Source organism: Pyxicephalus adspersus, chromosome 10, assembly GCF_032062135.1.
Source record: "Pyxicephalus adspersus chromosome 10, UCB_Pads_2.0, whole genome shotgun sequence".
Taxonomy (NCBI): Eukaryota; Metazoa; Chordata; class Amphibia; order Anura; family Pyxicephalidae; genus Pyxicephalus; species Pyxicephalus adspersus.
Genome location: NC_092867.1, coordinates 19,387,142 through 19,409,663, shown reverse-complemented (window position 1 = coordinate 19,409,663; position 22,522 = coordinate 19,387,142). Strand labels below are relative to the sequence as shown.

The 22,522-nt window shown below is 41.5% G+C and overlaps 1 protein-coding gene across 1 annotated transcript in view; it reads right to left on the bottom strand.

Annotated features, from left to right (window-relative positions):
• CNNM2 (cyclin and CBS domain divalent metal cation transport mediator 2) overlaps positions 1 to 20,658 on the bottom strand; it is an 84,825-nt gene extending 64,167 nt beyond the window's left edge. The window contains exon 1 of the mRNA XM_072425061.1: positions 19,047 to 20,658. Coding sequence (XP_072281162.1) covers positions 19,047 to 20,502 — 1,456 coding nt within the window. The 5' untranslated portion in view covers positions 20,503 to 20,658. The remainder of the gene's footprint in view (positions 1 to 19,046) is intronic.
• Between the last annotated feature and the right edge of the window lie 1,864 nt (positions 20,659 to 22,522).

Sequence of the window (22,522 nt, the reverse complement as noted above, 5' to 3'; positions counted from 1 at the left end):
CATACACAAAAATGTATTTTTTTTTACAACATTTTATTATTAATTTACAAGATGAAAATTTTACATCTCTACATTCAGAGAGCACAAAGGATACTTAATAGAGAATTTCAATGAGCTCCCTAGTAAATTAAAAAGAAATATGTGCAAGTTTTGATCTCAGGTTAGCAATTTCAGTATACAGCAAACAATGAGATAAGCAAGAAGGTGGCATTCTACTGTTATAAATTCGGAAGATGTGTGATCCAACCAGAAGATGTGTGATCCAACCAGAAGATGTGTGATCCAACCAGCTTTTTCTGCAGTGACTATTTGGGTGAAATCTGATTGCAACATCATAGAATTGCTAACCCCCACCCAAACTTGGACAGCTATACTCTCTTTGCGTTTATCAAAAAATAATAGTACAGAAAAAAACAGTAATCAGCAGGTCTGAGACAAAAAACACACAGACCAGAAAGAAAGTCCAAAACAGTAACAGAACAGGATAGCATCTAAGAATACAAAATAAGTCAAACCTTGCCAAGAACAGCTCCAGCAAAAGAAGACCATACCAGGTTTCAATACTACCAACTAAAAAAAGTAGGAATGTAATTGCTGCATCTGTAGGAGCAGTTTGTTATGTACCAATGTTCTCCTGGCCCCTTTTAGCTGGGTGTACCACCCGGAACTTCTCAGTAACCACCGTCTGTTTTTGGGTGGTTAGTGAAGAGTTGGCTCACAATACAAGGGATGTCACCCACCTATAATTTCTTCCCACCAGGCTTAAAAAAAAAGCCTGGGTTTCACACCGTGTACGTTTTCCATACTTGAAAATATATATAGTTTCAGTAACTATGCTGTAAAAGCTGGTTTTAGGTTGGGTATCCCTTAGTGATGCTGAAAACTAAAAAAAAAAAATTAGGAAGCTTTTCCCAGCACTCTATATATACATAATTACTATTATACTTTATTTCTAAATGACAGACAAAATAGAAACACTGACAGAGGAGAAGGGGAGGATCCTGCCCAAAAGAGCTTGCACTTGAAGACATATTGGTACAACTTGTACATCCACAAACCCAATGATTCCGTAGATATTCTGGAGGGGTATTGACAATGCTATGGGCAACTTATTTTTTTTAAAGTACAGACCCCTCTAGAGAATTCATGTATTTCTTGCCCTTATTGGTTTAGGAAAAAAATACACCTTTGAAGTCCAAGTGACGTAATCAATCTTCTGGTACAGAGGAAGGGCTTCAGGGCCACATCACATAGGACATGCCCACAGAACTAAAGGTTACAGACTGGTCACTAACACAAATATTGCAGCTAGGGTGATCAGTCGCTACAGGATATGCTAAAAAAACGGATACATCAAGAAATGAATGGAGCCAGTGGTCCCCACAATATAGAAGTGGGGAATCACTTCTACTATATACTTGGCAGCAAAAAGATAAACTTCAGGCTGCTGTGAACACTCAACCCACCAGTATACCATCAACTTATGGGATATCAATTTGTCCCATTAGGAAGTGTGATTGTGATTCAACTGCAACTACTTTGCTGCAAAGAATAGCAACAGCAAGCCAACCCTCAAAAAGATTGAAATGGTCTGGGGTAAAACCACTCTCCCTACTCTTCCCGACTGATTTTTTTTTTTTTTAATCAGTCTTGAATTTTGGTAGTGTCCTGGTCACTGCAGGCACAGTACAGTGGCAAGGGCATTGCAGAGTTAAGTCCACATCCTCCAAGATGGCACATCCATACCTGCCATCACACAAAAGTTTGCTTTGTCTCCCAGCACAGATTTAGGAAGAGCCTAGAGGTGATACCAAAAATGGGCCTTTACAAAAGGAGAGCTGGACAGGACCATAGAAGGGCAACAACCAAGCAGCACGATCGATATCTGTGTATTTATAACAGGAGAACTGCCAGAGCTGACCAGAAGTCCTTGAGCAAGCTACTAGCCTGTAACCAAACTGACAGAAACAGATCCCATAGGGGTAGCATGTAGGCCAACATTCTGTAGTGGTACCTGTGCTCGTACCCAATACTACAAAAATGCAAGTTAGGGAAAGCCTTGGTAAACAATTTGCTGCTGGCAATATCATTGAGGACAAGCCGTTTGGCAGTGGGTCAGTGATGGTCTAAGGGGCATATTCTTGGAGGGCCGTACTGACCTCCATGTGCTAGCTGATGGTACAGATTGCTGTTAGGTACTAGAATGAAAGCTACAATCCTACGGTGACACCTTATGGTGGTGTAGTGGGGACTGGACAACGGCCACTTTATATAGCAGAGTGCGTAGGCAGCTCCTGAATGATGAAGACAGAGCCATTGGCTGGTCCTCCATTACCCAGACTTAGATCCAAGAGCAACATCACCACGGACCGTCCAGGAGCGCATTGGTGTCCTGATCCAGATCTGGGAGGGGATCTCCCAAAGCACTATCCACGGTCTCATTAGAAGTCTGCCCAGACATTGTAATGAATGCATACAGGCATGTGGGAGCAATACTCACTACTGACATCATGAGTTATTGTGATGAAGTTCAAATAACCTGTGATTTCATGTGATTTCAGTTTTTTATTTTGCCTTTCAGTGTGGTTTTGAATCAAGCCATAAGTGGGTCAAAGATTTTGGTTTCCATTAAGTGCTAATATGCCATTTTGTTCCAAATAAATTTCATATACACAAGTATATCAAAGATTTTCAACTTGAATCGAGATCAGATATGTGATTCCATAGTTGCCTAAAATTTTGTGTGTATTGTGTAATTGTTATTATTGCTGTAATGTGCAGTTTTTAGCAAAAAAAAAAGGTATTTAAATCAGGACAAAACTTACTTTGTGAGAAGGTGGGTTATTTATTGAAGAAGAGACAGGCAATGTCCCTTCTGCAATATAATAATTTACCTGCCTGATGACAATTTTTTTTAATTACAATCACTTGTCCTAGCCCTGTCACAAGCCTCGACATCTTCATCAGGTCCTCTTTCGGATCTTCTGTAATCTTAATAGGCCAGGCTGGAAAGATGCAACTCTCAAACATGTGCATAGGAGATCATTCACTTCTAGGTGCCAGGGGGTATGCTAGGTATCCTGGCATAGTACAACAAGCTACTCATGTGCAGCTCAGTGTTCATCGAAGCAATGTGTGTGTATCTTATTGTATTGCAGAATAGACATTGCCTGACCCTTCTCAAATACAGAACCTGACTGTTATCATTTGTTTCCTACCTTTATTATTTATTTCTGCTTTATTTAAACTTGTTAGATTTGTTACCTGACTAGATTCACATCAAGCTGCAACATTTACTGGATTTGGCCAGAACAACTAAGTATTTCAGGTCTATGAAAGTGAGGTTAAAAAAATGCTTATCAGGCATGTTTAAAAAAAAAAAAAAAAACCTGTTCCAACCCGTTTACTGTCTGGGACCAATACCAGCTGCATCTGCTTGTGATGTCCGGCGTTCTTCCACAATATGAATTAACAAGAAAATAGATAAGGATCAGCTTCTGCCCCCAATGTAAGGACCTTAACACAAGATGTCACTTTGCCAATTCAAGGTCTTGTTCAGCACCCTGGCCCTGTGCAAGCTCTGTGTTAGATGGTATTATTGCTTACACAGGTTTAATATTATCATCCCCCCTTTCCCGATTAGGTGGCAGGGTTCAGGCCTGGTGATCGGCCACGTAGCCCTTTAAGGTAAGGGAACATGCTTCCCAATACACAGAAGCTCCAGGTAAGATAGCTCTGCTAAAACGGCAATGAGCCAGTAAGACAGGGGGGCCCATTTATCAAAGCTCCCCAAGACCATAGCAGATAGAAAATCATGGAAGAACATAGGTGATCCAGCAAACCTCGAATGGATTTCTTAAAAACACTTGCTATTAGATGATACACGTTTCCAAATCTAGCTTAGCTCCATTCTGGTTTTGCTCAATCACCCAGGTTCTCCCATGATAGTCTATATCCTCCAGCCTTGGATAGCATGCCCAATGTACACAAAACTAGCCTTCCAATAAAATGTAGGGCACATTCCTGTTTTTGAAAAGGGATCATTTACTAAATAAAGATACTAGATAAAAATAAAAGTTTAAAGTGGGGGCAGGAATATGCTATGTGACAAAAAAAAGTATTTCCATTCTAACAACGAGTAAACACTGCTACAGATGACACTAATGTGACTTAACTTCAACTCTATGCGGGTCCCAAAGATATTTGATATCTGGAGATCTTGAAAAGGAAAATCTGATGCTGGTTGCTATAGGCAGCATAACTTTGCGTTTATGATCATACATCATACAGTACAAGCCTGCAGAAAAGTAGGTAATCTTCTGCTCAATCTAACACAACTGTGTACAAGGCCAGAAAAGAGACAACTCAGCATATTCACCAGACCTGATTCTACCAAGGGAGGAGCATGTAAAACATGTCGTAATTTTTATGTTAGTCCAATAAAAATACATGCAATGATAAAAAGGTGATAGAGCAAATGTATACCAACAGGTACAAAGAAGTACATTTAAAAACTAATTAGGTAAAGTGTGATAAAGATATGTGGTATGTATGTACTGGACCATTGGAGCCCTGCAAGTACAAAACTATTTGTAGGTTTGTTCTTCTGCTGTTATTTATAGACAGTACCCATCGTACATTGTACTACCTCAGGGGACAATTTATTTGTATTAAAGACAACTTTTAAAAATGTAAAAAAAGCAATTTATATGCGATAATCAAAATACAGCAAGAAAAGGCTTTGGTGGTGCAGCCAATAAGCATAGAAAAGAGGAGGCTTAATACAGGCCATTTGCAGGGTAAGACCTCCAAAATATTAAAACATTTGGGGAAAACTGCAACTCTGAATACACAGGCATACTCTGTAAAAAAAAAATAAAAAATAAATAAATAAATAAATAAAAAAAAAAGTGTTTATTATATTCCTAGAAGCTTGTGGCAGTCTAAATCCCAATGGTACCCTACCTTTTTCAAGCAGATATACCAATTAGATATACCATTAGATGTCTATCTATATGTAAAGGTTTGAGAATTTTACTTATGTTCTTTTATATTTTTATATCTGAGAAAACAAACTACTTTTTGTTTATTGATACTGATCCTGATCTGACCAACGAGTTTCCCAATAGTGAACCAAACTCTAGCTATCTTATAGATCAAGGTGGTACGTTATTAAACACTGACCTTTAACTAAGGAAGCCTCTTCTTTTAGAATAGGTCAACACTGCATGGAAGTTATTGCATTTACCACCACATAATACCACACACATACCGGGTGTTCCCATCTGCTGTAGTTGAACACACCACACAAAGGGCCATTCTTACAAGTTATGCACATTTTATTGCATGCTAGTCCAAGGCATAAGTTTGAAAGGGCCCTAAAGATTTGACCCTTGCTGTTACAACGCCCTCCTAACATACTGATTTTCTGCTGCCCACCTTCAAAGAGAAAAACCTGGTTGTTTCAGGTGTGTATGGCCCCATACTTACCCGTTGACCAACGTCTGATCTCTGAAGATGGGTCTCAAGCTTAATACCATCTTAATCAAACACACTCACCACATGCCGACTACACAGAGTTGTTACTAATATGCAAACCTTGACTTTGGCATAAATCAAAACCTGAGTACCTGTTTTGTTCGTTTCCTCTGGTCACTTATTTTTGCCTATTTCAGAAATCAGGGATAGAGGACTGACAGATGTGTCTATGACAATTAGTATGTGACTGGGTTTCACCTTCTCTGTTCTGTGCAAGACACAATATATTGATAGAATTTGGCTTTTGGGAAGAGGCTGGAGATCAGTTGACCATGTTTGACAGTGGACAGAAAACATCAGCTAAAGAAGTTCTGTTGCATTAAGGCTGGGTCTACATGGACGTTTTGTAAAAAGGCATGTAAACGTTCCTACTGCGTTTATAGGCGTTTTTATGCATTTATTTTAACGTTTTAAAACTTTTTTTAAAATGCTGGAAAAAGCTGAAAACGTCTATGCCGCGTTTATCCGCGTTTTACCGCGATTATACAAGCGTTTTATCACTTGGTAGAAGTGATTTCTGCAAATACAGGAAGTACATACATCCCTGCATACATGTGATAATGTGATCATGCAACAGTACAGTGACAAATGTAACAGTATACACAGAACAGAGTGAAAAGAGTGCAAAGTGAAGCACAGGTAAAGACAATGACTACACACAAGTGATAATGAATGACATCATTTGCAGGTGTGAAAAGCACCAAAAGCAAACACAATGGCAGACAATCTTCACACGTGCCAGGCATAGGTGTTAATTTTTAACAGCATAGTACATGTAATTAATCATGCATGACACATGGGATAGTGACACAGGACACAGGCTATTGTTAAAACGTTTGTAAAAGCCTCCATTGAAATCAATGGAAGCTTTTTTATTGACAATTTCTAGCATGCATAAACGCAGGAAAACGCTCCCATTAAAATCAATGGACGCGTTTTCCCCCGATCTACCAGCGTTTTAATTTTTTAAACGTTGCAAGCAACGTTTAAAATAAAGCTCAAAAACGTGCCTGAAGGAAACGTCCTGGTGTAGATTAGCCCATTGGAATGCATGGGGACTTCAAACATGGGCTTTAAAAGCCTCAGGTTAAACGCTGGGGAAACAGTCCGTGTAGACTAAGCCTTAAAGAAATAGAAAGTGAAATGTAACCAATAGCTCCATGGAACTTCCAACCCCGCTTAGTCTCTTTCACAATGAACAGCATTTGAAGAGAATTTGTAATACATAGAGGGGTGACCATGACTGGTGAATACAAAAATTGGTTTCAGAATTTGATTTACACATGAGTTCCACACAATGTAATTTTAGACTTCAGCGGAGGTGAAAAAACAGCACGTAAAATGTCACACATTAACAATTAATAAAGTGAATTTGAGATCTGTCAATTTTAAAAGGTACAGACTGGTTATTAAAAATGTATAAAATGCTTAATGACAGCATAAAGTCCTCATGTAGGAGTATAATTAATGCCATAACACCTTGAGATCTTTCACAATGTTTATAAAGAAAGCTATAAAAGAACTAAAAAAAATAATTTAACAGGCTGAATGAATGTATGACCTTTTATTTATTTATAAGCTGCCAATTAATTGTATGTAATTGGACATCAGAGCTGGGCTTGTTTCTTTGGATGGACTAAAGTAAGAGTGAGAACTTCTCATGTTTTTCATGCTTTGTAATATACATGGTACAGCTTGTGAGTGGTGGGAAGGTTTACGGTGGCTTGACCCATGGAGGGTTTTTCTCGTAGTGAATCAGGTGTGTGAAATAATAAGTTAGGCAGCCAAACTCCAACATAAACCTTTGGAAACTCCAGCCCTTTGCAGAACAATCACTTTTTTGGTGGATGGAAGAAGCATTGCCAACACATTTTAGTGGACTGGGGAAGCCTCTTCTTCAGAACCTTGGTAGTGTCAGATCTGGGGGGTCTTGAGGAGTCCAGTCATGATATAATATCAGTGTTCCAGGGGGCTAAAAGTGCCTGCAAAGGCAACACACCCAACACTACCAAAGCCATAAGATGGCAGGAAATAATGGTGAACTTTCTTGACTTTTTTTTAATTAAAAAACAAAAGGTTCTAAGCCTTCCCCACTTACACAAGGTTTGGGGTTTTACTTCTGTGGCATCTTTCTTTTTGCTTCTCTTCTAAAAACAGTATATACAGGTAGTCCCCAGGTTAAGGACATCAGGCATACAGACGCTTGGTGGGGGCGGTTTGCATGACTTGAAGAAGACATCTTTTGCTAAACACAGCTGAGGTTGTGGGTGATCTTAGGGGGTGAGCTCTTTCTGCAGCCTCTTGTAACTCTTTAATGACCAAGACAAATGCTGCAGTTGTTTCTTTTTGCATATTAAAGCACAGAAGTTAATAAACCACTAGGCTCCATAAAGACTTGTTTTTGTTTTGTTTGTAATTAGCTCAGTGAGGATTTTATACAGTAACTTACATCACACTGCCTAATATTATGTTGAGACAAACATCTGTCCTAATTGCATTTATTAAAATAATGTACCTGTTCCAACTTACATACAAATTCAACTTAGGAACAAACCTACAGTCTGTATCTCGTTTGTAACCTGGGGACTACCTGTAATAAAAATCACAGCAACATACACATAAATAGTTTTGTTACGCAAGAAATAAAAGTAAAGGTTGAAAATCGAAAATCTGGCAACCTCCGGGCCTGAGGTGCGCCAGATTCTTAAAAAAAAAAAAAAAAATGGGGTTTTTAATACTTACCTCCACACACAGGCCAGTCTTTCTCTTGCAGCACCGCAGACATCTGGCACAGTTCTAGGGAGCAGGCAGCAGGGACATCTCAACGTATATTTAGTTTAGCAAGCAAGACCTAACAGCTGTTTCTGCAGAAGAGCGCCATGAAAACATTAGTGGCCAAACAGTGTACTGCAGTCCCTGTATTGAAAATGCAATCCGAAACTCATGCCGGGAAACAGATGGATCAGGATTATCGATGGCCGGATTTTCGACTGTCAACTTGTACTCGGTTTCTAGCCAGCAATAACCAAAGGTATGCCATCAATTAGTAGACAAGCACAACGATTTCAATAACCATTTACATTTTTGCTTAAATTGAAGCTAAAAAAAAAAAAAGGTTGTAATTATCAAGCACTAGGCACAGTTAGCATGCATTGAGACAGACAGTTTATGTAGGGATTAGGTGTCAATAGTCCACTCACAAGCCAGCCTGAGGGGTAATAGAGCAAAGTCAACAGTTTAAGATACCTTACAGTCTACACAATGCAGGAATGCTGGTTGTACAATCTACTGAATTTTACCTGGTTCATATTCTCCCTTAGCTTCTCCCTCCCATCAACCTGTTCTTTGTATCAGTTGCTTTAACATCTTAAAAGCTTTTCAGGAAATGCTAGTTGCCTGGCTGTCAATTGATTCAATATCTCAATAATGTTAGTGACCCAGAACAAGCATGATCAAATCCGGAGTTCTGTCTCCAATCTGATGTTATGCCCATGCATGTTTTGGATCGATGACAACGTTTTAAAGAGACGTTTTAAAGTTTTAAATCTTTAACTAAAATATTTTCAGAAATAGACAATTCCAGGAATGTTGAAGCTCCTGGTCTGCCATTGTTCTTGGCGTTTCCTCCAGCAAACAACCCCATCACAGCAGCAAAGTGAACAGCTAAAAAAGGAGGTTTCTGTGGTTCAGCAAGATTTGGAATCCAGACCGTTATGGAATCAAAGAAGTGAAGGTGGCTTTTAGGTAGATTTTATTTTAAAGACTTAAAATATTTAGTGCTACTGATACAAGTTTTCTAGTAATCTGGAGCTTTAATAAATTGAAAAGCAGACCAAACAGCTCTATACAAAGAGGACAAACAAAGGCTGAGGGAAGGTGAGGAAGGTTTGCAAAGCTGGGAGTAGACTGAGGACAGGTTAAACAGGGTGCAGAAAGTACACCATGCAGACAGATTCCAAAAATACCACAGTAAACCTACTTTAAGATTTCACCTAGTTTTAAAAAAGAATTCGGATAGAGATGCTTACAGGGGAACTGTACCCCATCAGTAGAAAAAAAAAAGTTTTAGGAACTCAAGTGAATAAATCTACAAATTGTAGTAGTTACTGAATGGTAAAAATAAGTTTAATCGAACCAAACACAGGGCACCAACATGTAAATGTAGACTTTGGCACAGAAAGTCCCCGACGCACATATATTCCTTAATGTTGGGCCTACACTATGATTTTCTCATTTGATCATCAATATATTGGTATACAAGTCAATCATTTGCAGTCTACTACAATTGTTTGTCGTACCTTTCATTTCTCTTAAAATTAGTGTATTGCTGTATTACGAAGGTTCAAAACTATGTAAATCAAGAAAAATGCCTTGCCGGATAGGTTTGTGCCTGCAAACTGAACAAAAATTACCAATAGAAAAGTACTTCTAGCTTGTTTTTTGATCTAATTGACATTTATGTCAGATCGATCTTAAATCAAAAATATCACATGGTGTATTTAGAGAGTATGGCATTAGAGTGACGGGTGCTTTTACGGAGTATTTGAACACTAAAGGGTCATTGTTATAACAGACACCTGTAGATGTCCTATAATTCTGATGTCATGTGCATGTCTATTACCAGTCAACAGTCATGCAAGTTTCTTCTACCCTCCCCTATCTCTCCCAAGGTTTTCAGCAATAACTAAAACCGTTCACAATCAAATAGACCATCCAACAAATGAAATCCCTTTTCAAACTTGGTGGAAAACCGCACTTTTAGCGGTTCCCTGGCCGGCAAACTGCTGCTGTGCACGCGGGTGCAGAATAATTGCACTGCTGGTAAATGACTGTGCACAGTTACAGCGTGCTTTAAATGAGTTAAGCAATTGTGCAGCCAAAAGGAATTTGTGGCTCTCTGTAACTCTCCGGTGATCCACTGAAGCAAAACATGATTCCCATCCGCTCCCATTTGCTTGAATTGGAGTGTTAGGACCATAGTTGAGCTTGTGGCAAAATGCTGTGGTCAAGCTCCAATTGCTGGTCGTTTTTAGGGTTTCTTAAATCCTATGAGCAGCTTTCCTACAGCCAAACACAGAGGAGCGTATCTATAAAGCATTTGTGGATTTGAAACTGAAAATGACACTTATGTTAATCTCTGGGGTCACCTGTAGTTCTTACTTCTTTCTTCTTCTCGCCTCCACATCACTTATGAATGCCGAACTGTGTCAATGTAAACATGATCACCCTACAGAGGCAAATCCTTGAGTTTTACAGCAAAAGATAGAAAGGTATGTTCACATTAGATAAAATTGTCAGGTGTCCTTACAAATGATGGGCAGCATCTTCTCAAATATTGTCCTGCTTGCAAAATAGGCAAAAGGGGTACACGTTAAAGAAAAACAAAGTTTTCCTGTGGTCGAAGCCAATAATCAAAGCTTTACTTTCTCAATGCTCTGCAAAATGCAGACACTTAATAGAGAATCAATAGAAGTTTGCTTCTAGGATATAACATTAAGTGTTCTTCCTGTGGTTCAAACCGCTGCCTTCTAAAAACTGCTTAGTGCGTCCCTAAACCACATCCAGTAAAGCACTTATGTCATAAAATCTCCGATATCAGCAGTTTAAATAGTGATGAACAAATGAAACGATGGTCTGAAAACTACAGGTTAAAGGGGAGGTCTACTTGGGAAGTCTTCATATTTTAGTAGGTAATACCGTGCACAATTCTAAGTGACTTTTTACAATTTAGTGATTACCACATATCTATTACAACACATTAGGGAAAACATGGACGCTCCAGAAGCCAATACTTCTTAACTTGTCATCAAACAACAGTCAGTTTTTATTCTTGATAAGGATCAGTCTCCCATCAGACTGATTATCGAACATGCCAGTTGGCATTCTATAGCTAGCCTTAGACGTCCACCAATATGTTCTCCCACAGCTCCTCTGCCAGAGAATCCACAACTATCATCAATTCATCCTCCATTACCCAATTTAGACTTAAAATGAGTAAAAATTAGTGTAAGAACCCTGGTAATGGCTGTAGTAGGTGGGAGGATCTAGGAGATGTAAAGATAGCGCAGTTTTCCTGTGTCAAAGATAAATATTAACTTGAGGTTGACTTGACCTTTAAGCAGGTCATTCAGATCAAACTTTATTCAACTTCTAAATGATTGTTGACTGGCTAAAACACACACAGGATCACAAGAGTTATCAACGGTAGAACACGGAACTCCTAGACAGAAATCTCACCTTATGCATGTCCAAGATATGACAGTTCCCTGGGCCCAATTTAAAGTGGAGTTCCATGGGAGTGATTTACTAAGGAGTGACGGGAGGTAAAGTGAAATAAAGGGAATCCCAGACAGATTTATTATTGTGCGTGTCTTCCGGTGGCTGTCGGATACTCAATAAATGATTTTAGTATCACTCACTGCTGGCCGCCATCTAATCTCCAAACACTGCTTCTTTAAGAACCAGTGGTGTGGTGCAGGAAACTCGCCAGATTCAACCTGTCAGGAGCTACGCAGGAAAGCTTGCGGGCACCATTGGTCTGAACCTGCCCATAAGGGCAATTTATAAGGCAGAAACCCACTTGTAAAAGTGGAAAACAGCTGACCAGATCGTCGTTTATAAATGAGCACCAAGGCTAGCTCTATATTACATGCTGACACCTCTAATGCACAGTGAGATGCTTGGCATGTGCAGTAAAATCAGAGTAAGCAATTCCGATACAGGAGGGGAGCCTATAGAACTGTGCAAGACTGTAGGGAAGGATGGAGATCAGCTTTAAAGTTTTGAAAGGGCCAGATTGCTCTGGAGTGTTTAGAGTGGCTTTGTGATTAGGCACTAAGAGGTGACCCACACAAATCCTCATAGTTATGTACTCTGCTAGCCAAAACAGAATGGATGTAATCACTGAATGGTGTAGGAATGCAGCAGCCTTGCTTTCCCGGCAATACAGAAAGATTCAGGGTAGTGGGTCTGCACAAGTCTTTGATCTAACACATGCTTGAGCATGCTAAATTAGCAATTATTATAGCAGACTCTGCTGCAGAAGTTTTATTTTTCTGCACAGACTTATACTATTTATTGTCCAACTCGGCTTTTATTATAAATCCTGGGACAATGGCACTTACAGGGATTCCATTCACATAAAGACTGGTCACGAGAGATAAGTGCATTTAATAAAATGTTTCAAATGATTTGTTTAATGAATGAATCTGGTTTTCAATTCAAATGCAAGCAAAGAAATATAAGATGCTGCTCACAGCAAACAAGAATCAAATGGCCACTTTCTCATGCAAAATAGGAAACAAAAGCATTATACACCTAAAATAGATCTGGTGACATGGGAACTCCACTTATGATGAAGAAGAGGAATTCACAAGCACTCCCATTGCAAACTCCTACAAAACCCGATTTATTATATATAGCAATGATAGTAAAGGTTTCTACAGATTTAAATGTGCCTTTGAAGTTTGAAAGCGATGAAGTTGATGAAACAGCAAGCAGATAGGAAAACTACATTGCATGTGTTTCAGAAAGTACTCTGAATTTTAGCAATAACTTTTTAAAAGAGATTAGATCAACTGGATTAACTTGCTGATTTTAGCAAAGGGACAATTTTTGCTGGATAGCAGTAGCACGTGACTGACTTGATGCACTTGTTGCCTAGAATTGATTATTTGCCATGTTGTGATGTTCCCCATAGTTTTTCCCTATTTCCAGAATACCAATTACCAAAATGTCAAATGGGCAAGCCAGGTCCTAACTCCATCCATTTTAGGCTGTCTAATAAAAACAATAGAAGGGATGTGCAGCACAGGATCATGAAATAAATACTAATTAATGTTGAACCTTTATTTCTGTGCCCCGCCAAGATGATCTCCCACAACTTCATATGTAAGCAGCAAAGAGAATGTTCCCCATATGTCAGAAGTCTATTTTATATTCCTTGAAAGTAAGAAAATGGCTTCTCTTTGGTCTACCATCTAACCTAACTTTTTTGTGATTTAGGTTTGCAGACTCCATCACATAAAGCTAGAAGAATAGTTAGTAGGATAAGTGCAAACAAGTGTAAATTACAGTCAATGCTAACCCAACTGGCACGAAGACAAGAATAATATTACAACCTGGCACAGATCCCCACAGATCCCATTAATACAAATACTACGGTAGTGTAAGTTACTTACAATCAATTGTTAATCACATCCACTTCATAGCACCAAGGAAGAAAGGCCAAGACTTCTCTAGCAATATATTATGATTCTGACCAACATTTTCCTATTACCCCATAACCCCCTAATTTTACAAGTTGAGCATACACAGTTCAGAAGGGGAGACAGCCAACTAACTGGCTGAAGGCCATGGTCAATACAAACTTTTGTTGCCCACATTTTGGTATGGAAGTGGTTGGAGTCGCAGAACTGAACCTCAAATGTACTTTCAGTAGTGGCGTGGACCTCCACCAACCTAGCAGAGCTGATTAACTACATTAATAAAAGATAAACTTTTTGTCCTCCCTTGACACAACCCAATTAATTCTGCCCCTCTAAAAAATTGATTCTTACCAAAATATGTCACAGCTTTTATGGGCATTTAGGTACATATGGTAAGTGTTTTCCGAAGCCCCTATTAGCCGGGCACACCACCGGCACTTTTCAGTAACCCCACCGGTTTTCAGGTGGTTACTGAGAATTTGGATCACAATACAGGGGCTACCACCCACCTACAATTTCATCCCTCCCAGCTTAAAAAAAGTTTGGGTTGAACCCTGTAGGGGGAATCTAAACTAGCATTTAAATATACCATTTATTTAAGCCACCAAACACAGGATAAGGAAATCCATCAGCACTCTAGCAGGAGAACCTAGGAAAACCCTCCTAAAGTCTGCAGTCTTCATTACACTGCAGGTATGTTCTTCTATACACATGGCATAGTTTGTGTTCAGCAAGTGAGCATTATCAAAACCTGAATAATTAGACATTGAAACTATTTGCCCCAAATTCGCAGCTGATGGACTGAACTGTGCTACAAACTAACTGGGATATAAGCTTCTTAATTACATAACCAGGCAAACCATGCAAGCTTTGTTTGTGCCTTTCTTATGACTATTCCCATCCGCCGTGCCAGTTCTATATCAGAGAAACATAATGAATGACTCCAAGTTCAGAGGTATTTAGAAGTACACTGCTTATCAGGAACTGATATGATCTGGTACAAAGGGAAGACCGCACCGCATTATCTCGAGAAGATATTTACGATAGAAACTTTGAACAACAAAGTTGCATTTTTAACGGAAAACTCACTTTTCCCATTTATAGAAAGGTCAGTAAATCTAACGGCTGTAAACATATGGCAAACGAACAACAGGTTTACTCAGCACTCAATGTTCTTCAGACTAGCCAGTGTTGGGAATACCAAAATTTAGTGGAAGCAATTAGAAACAGTGTCAGTAAAGCCAAAGCCATGCCTGGAGCTCCAGGATCATTTCAGATAACTATCTGTGCTCTTCTTTTATTTAGAATAACTTGGAATCGATTCTAAAGACTTGGTGATCCCACCAGTTAGCAGCTCTTCCTTGTTCAGGGAATACAATAAAAATTAGTTTTCTGTCTTCTGCATTGCCACCCTGTCTGAGCATGTTCTTTGTTTTATCTATAGATAAACATGGCTTCCTGTATTGTCCTCCAGCAACCTCTTCCCCCCATATGACTGACCATATTGCCTTGTGGTGCAGCTCCATCTGCCTACACATGGACGGTTTAACATATCTTGAAGTGTACAGGTTCCTGGATAAGGTTTTACATGATTCCTCTGAACAACTTGCCAGTTGAGTGGTTGTTCCAAGGAGCCCCACCACTACATCCTATACTAGAAGGAAGCAGGCATACAAGCTGCATAAAAGCCTGCTCATACATAAAGAAAAAAAGTAAAGTTTTTAGTACAGGGTGGAAATTTTAATAAAATTATTGCCAATAAGTGCTGGGATTTTGTGGAACCCCAGGGTTCCTTGAACGGTGGCCGACTCACCTCTCATTTGATTACTCCTGCATAGTTCTGGGAACAACATTTCATCAATAAAAGGGTGCTCTGTGGGTAAAAAGGTGGAGAAGGGCTGGTGTATACAGCCTGTAACTTTCGCAAACCAGACTTCTTTCTAAGAACATGGGAAGCAATGCTATATAAAAGTATCAATGAACAAAGAAATGAAACATTTTAACATACTGAATGCTGGTTTACAACTATGTGGTCTGAAAACTTGCCTGGTCGGATAAAACAGTAAAGACTGTACAGTCAGAATGTACGATATCTCAAGACTTATACATAGTAAAGCCTTACTTAGAAAATCCATTTACTTTATCATTCTTAAGAGAAATCTGCAACTTTAACAGAAAGAGAATGATTTTAGAGAATGAAAGAAAACTACATGGTATCTCCTTAGCAATAATATTCTTGGTCCCATTTACATATTTCTGGTCAATGAACTAAGAATCAAACCTGGAAGTTTGAAATGGATATTTTTTTACCTATATTGCTGGACCCAAATACCATTGTAACCCCCATAGACTGTAGAAGAATTAAAAACAAACTGTAGCGATCGCTGGCTAACCAAACAAATTTCAGAGTTTAAGCTTTAGGGATCCTGGTACCGCTTCTTCATATGTGGCGTCATTCCACACACAAAGGAACTATTGGGGGTCCCTGTGTCCCCAACACTAATGTAACCCCCCCCACCACCACCACCACATTTTTTTCTTGAGGCATTGATGTCCAAATTCATTATTGCCCCTTGTAAAAAAGGATGGGTGGGTACGAGTATGGAAGCCAGCAGACTTAGGAATGGCAAGCCATCTCTGAGAAAGGAGTAAATAGTGTTTTAGCATCATGAACACTTATTTTACTACCCCGTGTCACACCTATTTATGTTCCTGTATTACACACCTCATGCATGTTGCACATTTTCCAGGAAATCTCCAGGACTCCTTCTGACCTAGAGTAATAAATCTGACTCTGCATAATACAGTCTATAATATGCCTGCAATAGCATCATGCTCCTGAAAGGAAACCCACCATAGAAGTGCACATTTTATGCCCCGGTAAACCTGTCATAAGAAGTGCAGAGCCTTCAATTGTTGACCTTTTTGAAAATGCAGGAGGCCTGGTGAGAATTCTGACTCTCTACCTTTAAATAAATCCTAATGGCAGTTCGGCTATGGCAGCCAATTTCCCCTCCCCTCTTGCTGTGCTATCAATTTAAAATCTGGGATTTCTCATTTACAAGTAAATAGACTTTTCAAAGACAATGGCCCCGATTTATTAAAGCTCTGCAAGGCTGGAGAGGATACACTTTCATCAGTGAAGCTGGGTGGTCCAGGAAAACATTTGCTAGCAACTAGGAAATGATTTTGAAGAAATGTATTCCAGGTTTGATGGATCACTCAACTTCACTGATGAAAGTATATCCTCTCCAGACTTGGAGAGCTTTAATAAATCAGGCCCAACTGGAATGTTTCATGTTACTTACAGCAACCAAACATTATGTCTTGTTATTTCTGTACAATACAGCATTTGGATCACTTACACTAATGCCATGCATCAATGTAGTAATAACATGTATTACAATACACAGGCATTACATCAATGATAATCTAAACTCTAGCAAATGCAACCAAAGCACTACAAGTCCCATAAGTTAGAGAATCACTACTGTCGTCATTTTTACCGTTACCTTTCATTTCTTGCTGCAGAAATGCAACAGGAAGAGAGAACAAATCTCTACAAAGTGAAAACAAATCTTTACAAACGGAGAATTCTTTCTGAAGCCATCATTGAACCATGTGTCTCCATTGAAAGATATACCCTCACCTCTTCATATGAAAACTTAGAGAAAGACCTTCTCATTGCTTTGTTTGGCAATTGTCATCGAGACAAAAAGTGATTTTACCTAATGCTAGACATACACTATACAGTTTACTTATTATGCAATACTTTGGGCAATTTGCCAAGAACGTAGAACAGTATTTCTCGACCTTTATAACACAGGGGATCCCTCGAAATAACTGAGATCTTTAGGGAACCCCAGCTATATCTACTAAATCTGCAGCTCACAGTATATTAGCATGTAAGTCAGTAGGAAGAATACCTCTTACATTGTTGGCCAGTGGGAAGAATGCCATCTTTACAGATGGCCATTGGTTTTAGCTAAACAGACCTGAGAAGCACAAATTGCTCAAGGATGCCCAGGAAACCTCTGGAGGAACCCTGGCTGGCTTTGAGGATGACGCAGAGAGTAACAAAAATATAACAGTGGGTCTACTCCTGCAATACTTAACTAAAAATAAAAAAAGTTTGCCTATGCATTCTATTTTTGTAAAGGCAATTTTAAAAAGGAACTGAAGTCTGCAAGATCTGACTTCTCTTCCTGCCATGCAGCATCTAACTCCTCTGCTCTTCTAGGTTTGGTGTCACTCATCTTGACTTTGGATGATGTAACGCACATATGTGCACAGGAATTATTCACCCTGGCACTCATGGCATGCTGAAAATGTACACAGTGCTGCTCAGTATACATTTAGGATCTGGCAGGCAGAGGAGACTAACATATTCTCAAAGTAAAGCCCAGCAAGTCCTCACATTTACTATATATCTGTTACTAGATGAGAACCAGAAACTGGTCACAATAAGTGACACCCCAGTTTTATTCCAATCACCAGCAGATATTAAACTAATCCCTGCAACCAGAGATCCTGGACAGGACAGCATATAGAGAGAAGCAGCTGAGTGCTGAAGCTGAGTTTTTCAATTCTGAAGACTATAGAGCGGTGCTGGACAGCGCTAAAGAGCCTTGACATGCAGATCAGCTCATCCGGCACTCACAGCGCACTGCCGGACACCTCCATCTCCAAATGTCAAGAATGCCAAGTAAAGCCGTCTGCTCAAACCCCCAGGCTGCATTGCACCTCATTAGTAATGCAAACTCCTATGGCATGCTGCTTAAGGCGATTGTAATAATATGGGTCACTAACTAACAAGGTCGCTGCAAGTACCTGGAAAGAGTGTACTGCGCGCGACTTACTGCAGGCACTGCAGCTCTTGGGGGTGACCCACCATCGTGGACCAAATATACATGCAACACAATAATATGGGTCACTAACTAACAAGGTCCCTGCAAGTACCTGGTAAGAGTGTACTGCGCGCTACTTACTGCAGACACTGCAGCTCTTGGGGGTGACCCACCATCATAGACCAAATATACATGCAACACAATAATATGGGTCACTAACTAACAAGGTCCCTGCAAGTACCTGGTAAGAGTGTACTGCGCGCAACTTACTGCAGGCACTGCAGCTCTTGGGGGTGACCCACCATCATAGACCAAATATACATGCAACACAATAATATGGGTCACTAACTAACAAGGTCCCTGCAAGTAAGAGTGTATTACGCGCTACTTACTGCAGGCACTGCAGCTCTTGGGGATAACCCACCATTGTAGACCAAATAAACATGCAACACACCTTTTTTGAACTCTTCCAGCATGGCGTCCAACTTGGTGTCATTGAAGACAAAGTGAAGGGGGTGGTTGTAGAACTTGGTGATGGTCTTCAGAGGCGTGCAGTCATCAGGGTCCACAAAGGCCAGGTCCTTGACAAATAGCAGGTCAACAATGTTGGACCGGTCGCCCTCATAGACGGGGATACGGGTGTAGCCACTCTCCATGATCTCAGACATGGTGTTAAAGTCCAAGGTGGCATCCCCCGCCATCATAAAGCAGTCCCGCAGAGGGGTCATCACATCCTCCACCGTCTTCGTGCGGAGCTCCAGGGCACCCTGGATGATGTTCAGCTCTTCCTTCACCAGATCATTGTAGGGGTCAGTAACCCGTAACATCTCCAGCAGCTTCTCCCGGTTGTAGACCGTGCCTATTTCCTGACCCAGCACACAATCCAGCAGCTTACTGACCGGATAGGAAGCCGGAAACGTCATCATCATGAAGAACTTGGTCAAGAAGATGGTGTTGGCGCCGACCGCCAGGCCGTGACGGGAGCAAATGGCCTGAGGGACGATCTCGCCAAAGATGACGATGCCAATGGTGGAGACGACCACGGCCACCAGCCCCGAGCCGGCGATATCGTCCAGTAGGATGGTGAGGGTGGTGTTGACCAGAACGTTGCCAAGCAGTAATGAACAGAGCAGGTAGTTGCCTTGGCGACGGACCGGCTCGATCCTCTTGGCGTAGTTCTTCTCTTTATCGGTTCCGCAGTTCTGGACGATCCGGAGCTCCATGGGGTCCAGTGCCATCAGGCCGAGGTTTAGTCCGCTGAACATACCGGAGAGGCAGAGGAGGAGGGCGATGAAGATGACCTGAAGCCAGAAGGGTAAAAGGAACTTCTTCTCCTCCACCACAATGACCCGGGTGTCATCCCCAGCATGGTACACCCAGGTGGTCTCGGTCCAGGGCTGCGGGTGGGCGGCTCCGCCGGGGCTGGGCGGCGGGGAGGACACAGATGTGCACAGGTAATACGCTTTGCTCTTCTCCGTCTTCCGCAGAGGTTTGATATCAATCTGCACGATACCGGAGCTGCTGCGGCTCAGCTCGATGTGCGGTAACACGAGGATGTCAGAGGTGCGGATGCCGCACGGGTGGAAGCCCTCCGGGGACGATTCCTGCGCTCCGCTCCATGGCGGCGGGTGCTCGGTGAAGGCGATCTTAGACCAGGTCTCGTTGTCGATGTTTTGCCCGTACACCCGCAGCTTGACCCGGGTCCTCTCGCTCACCCGCAGCGCCCCGCCGTCCATAAACGACACATCGTCCGTGTCTTCCAGGCGCAGACCTATAATCACCGTCTCCGCTTCGTCCTCTTCCCCGGTTGCAAGTCCGAGCAACATCACCAGCATCACGGCAACCAGGACCCGGCCGTGACTGCGCGCCGCCATGTTGAAAATGGGCAGTGTGATGGGGCTGCCCGCCATCTTTAGTCCGGGTGAGTGCGGAGAAGAGGAGGGGGGAGACTGATAAGGGACAGAGGAGGGGGGCTCACACCCAGTCACGCATCCCGAGCACCGGACCGGCGGCAGCCCCTACCTAACCCGACACCCTTCTGACAGAAAGCGCACAGCGCGTCCCGAGGTGAACCACTCCGCACTGAGCGACATCCTAGCCGGCCAATCACAACATCAGACTCCTTCCCATGGGCGGGGAAAATTGACAGCTGGAAGGGGGCGTGGAGCGTTTACTATTTCCTAGTGGAGCTTGGAGGATTTTCCCACATCGTGTGGGCGTGGTTGCGGCTGGAGGGGGCGTATCTTACCAGCACAAGTGACATGTGCTTATCTCCAGCTGTCAAACTGGATTTTCTGTGTTCCTCGCCTGCGGCGAAATATTCGCACCACCGGGAAAACATGAGTCCAGGGCTCACATAAACCTTCAGCATTTCTTAAATATGTCTCTATTTACCCTGAATGTAGTAACCATGAAACCTCTTCCATTCAAATACAAAATCAGCAGCACAATATTTCCTATTTTCACCTAATTTGAGTTCCTAAAGCAGCAATTCTTTCATTTTTCTATGCCAGGGCTGAGAATGTGTTACCCAAAAATATCAGGCATAATAAGAAAATGGAGCTGTCATCATGATGGGGCGCTGATGATGGTGTCAGGCGTTGGACAACATTTCAGCTTCATCCTGATCACAAGGAAAGAGAAACAAATGATTTCTAAAAATATTTTATTTCCTATGTCATCCAAATGCAAAGTTTAGGACAAAACTGATTCCTTGTTTCTTGCAATTTAGCAAAGTTCATTTCTGCTCATTAAGTACATTTAATTGCCATTCATTTTAAATGGCAGCGCAGAACCACAGCACACCTAAATACGACATGTACAGCAGTTGGTAGATGTGAATGGGCCCCTCAAAGTTACCTTGTGGTATAGTAAAGCTGTCCCTGATCATGGAACGACCAATCAGCTGTGACTGCTGTGCACTACTATACCAATAATGCCCCCTGTTCAGAAATAAATTATTTCTGTTTTTTGGAAGAGAATCAGTAAATACCCAGTCTTTTTTTTTTTTTTTTTTGAAGTCTGCGATACGTGCTTCTGTAACGGAATCCCCAGAGAACAAAAAAAAAGTACAAAAACACCAACACAAAAAAGTGCAGTAGGGTGCTTTGGTCCTTGTCCCTGACCCCCCAAGGTGTAATGCTCCAGACTTGATCCACCTAGCCAAAGCCAGGCAGATCCTGTTCCTCCTGGGCCGGCCATAACTAGCCCACCTAGTACTAGGTTTGGGAGCTCCCCCAAAGGGGGACTCCCACTAATGAAGGGCAACCAACTATAAGGCTAGGAAGCTGTCCAATGACTGTCAGGTACCAGGCCCTGAAGGTACCAGCACCCTCAATGTAAACACAATAGTGACAAAGCTTTACAGATCAGTGCTGAATACAAGAGGTGATTGTGCCAGGTGCACAGAAAATCTAGAGGGGCAGCACACACGTACTGATTATTTGGTGCCCCTGGATCGCCACTTCCTGGGGTGTAAAACACGGTAGTTTTAGTGCTTCCCTGGTCAGATTACCAGGTTCTCCCTCCTTACCAGCAGGATTTGGGTCCATCCAGGTGCTCCTTTTAGGGTGTTCCCTGGCCTCTTCTGTCCCCTCCTTCCAAAGGAGTTAAGCCAGGGTCCATCACACCTACGGATCCTCCCATCTGCCACTGAGTACTGAGCCACCACTATCACCGTGGTTCAATGGTGGTAGTCTGAGAATGGCAGAAGGAGCAGCTTAACTGGGTAACTGGAACCAGAGAAAAGGAAGATTGTGGGATTTTGGATTAAGATTGGTAATACTATATGCCATGTGCTGGCAAAAAACAAGCTGTAGATTGATATTGAGGTATTGCGTGTCATGGAGGAAGATTACGGGATGGTGGAGAATGGGATAGATCAGGGGTCAGCAACCTTTACTTTCAAAAGAGCCATTTTGCCTCCTCTTC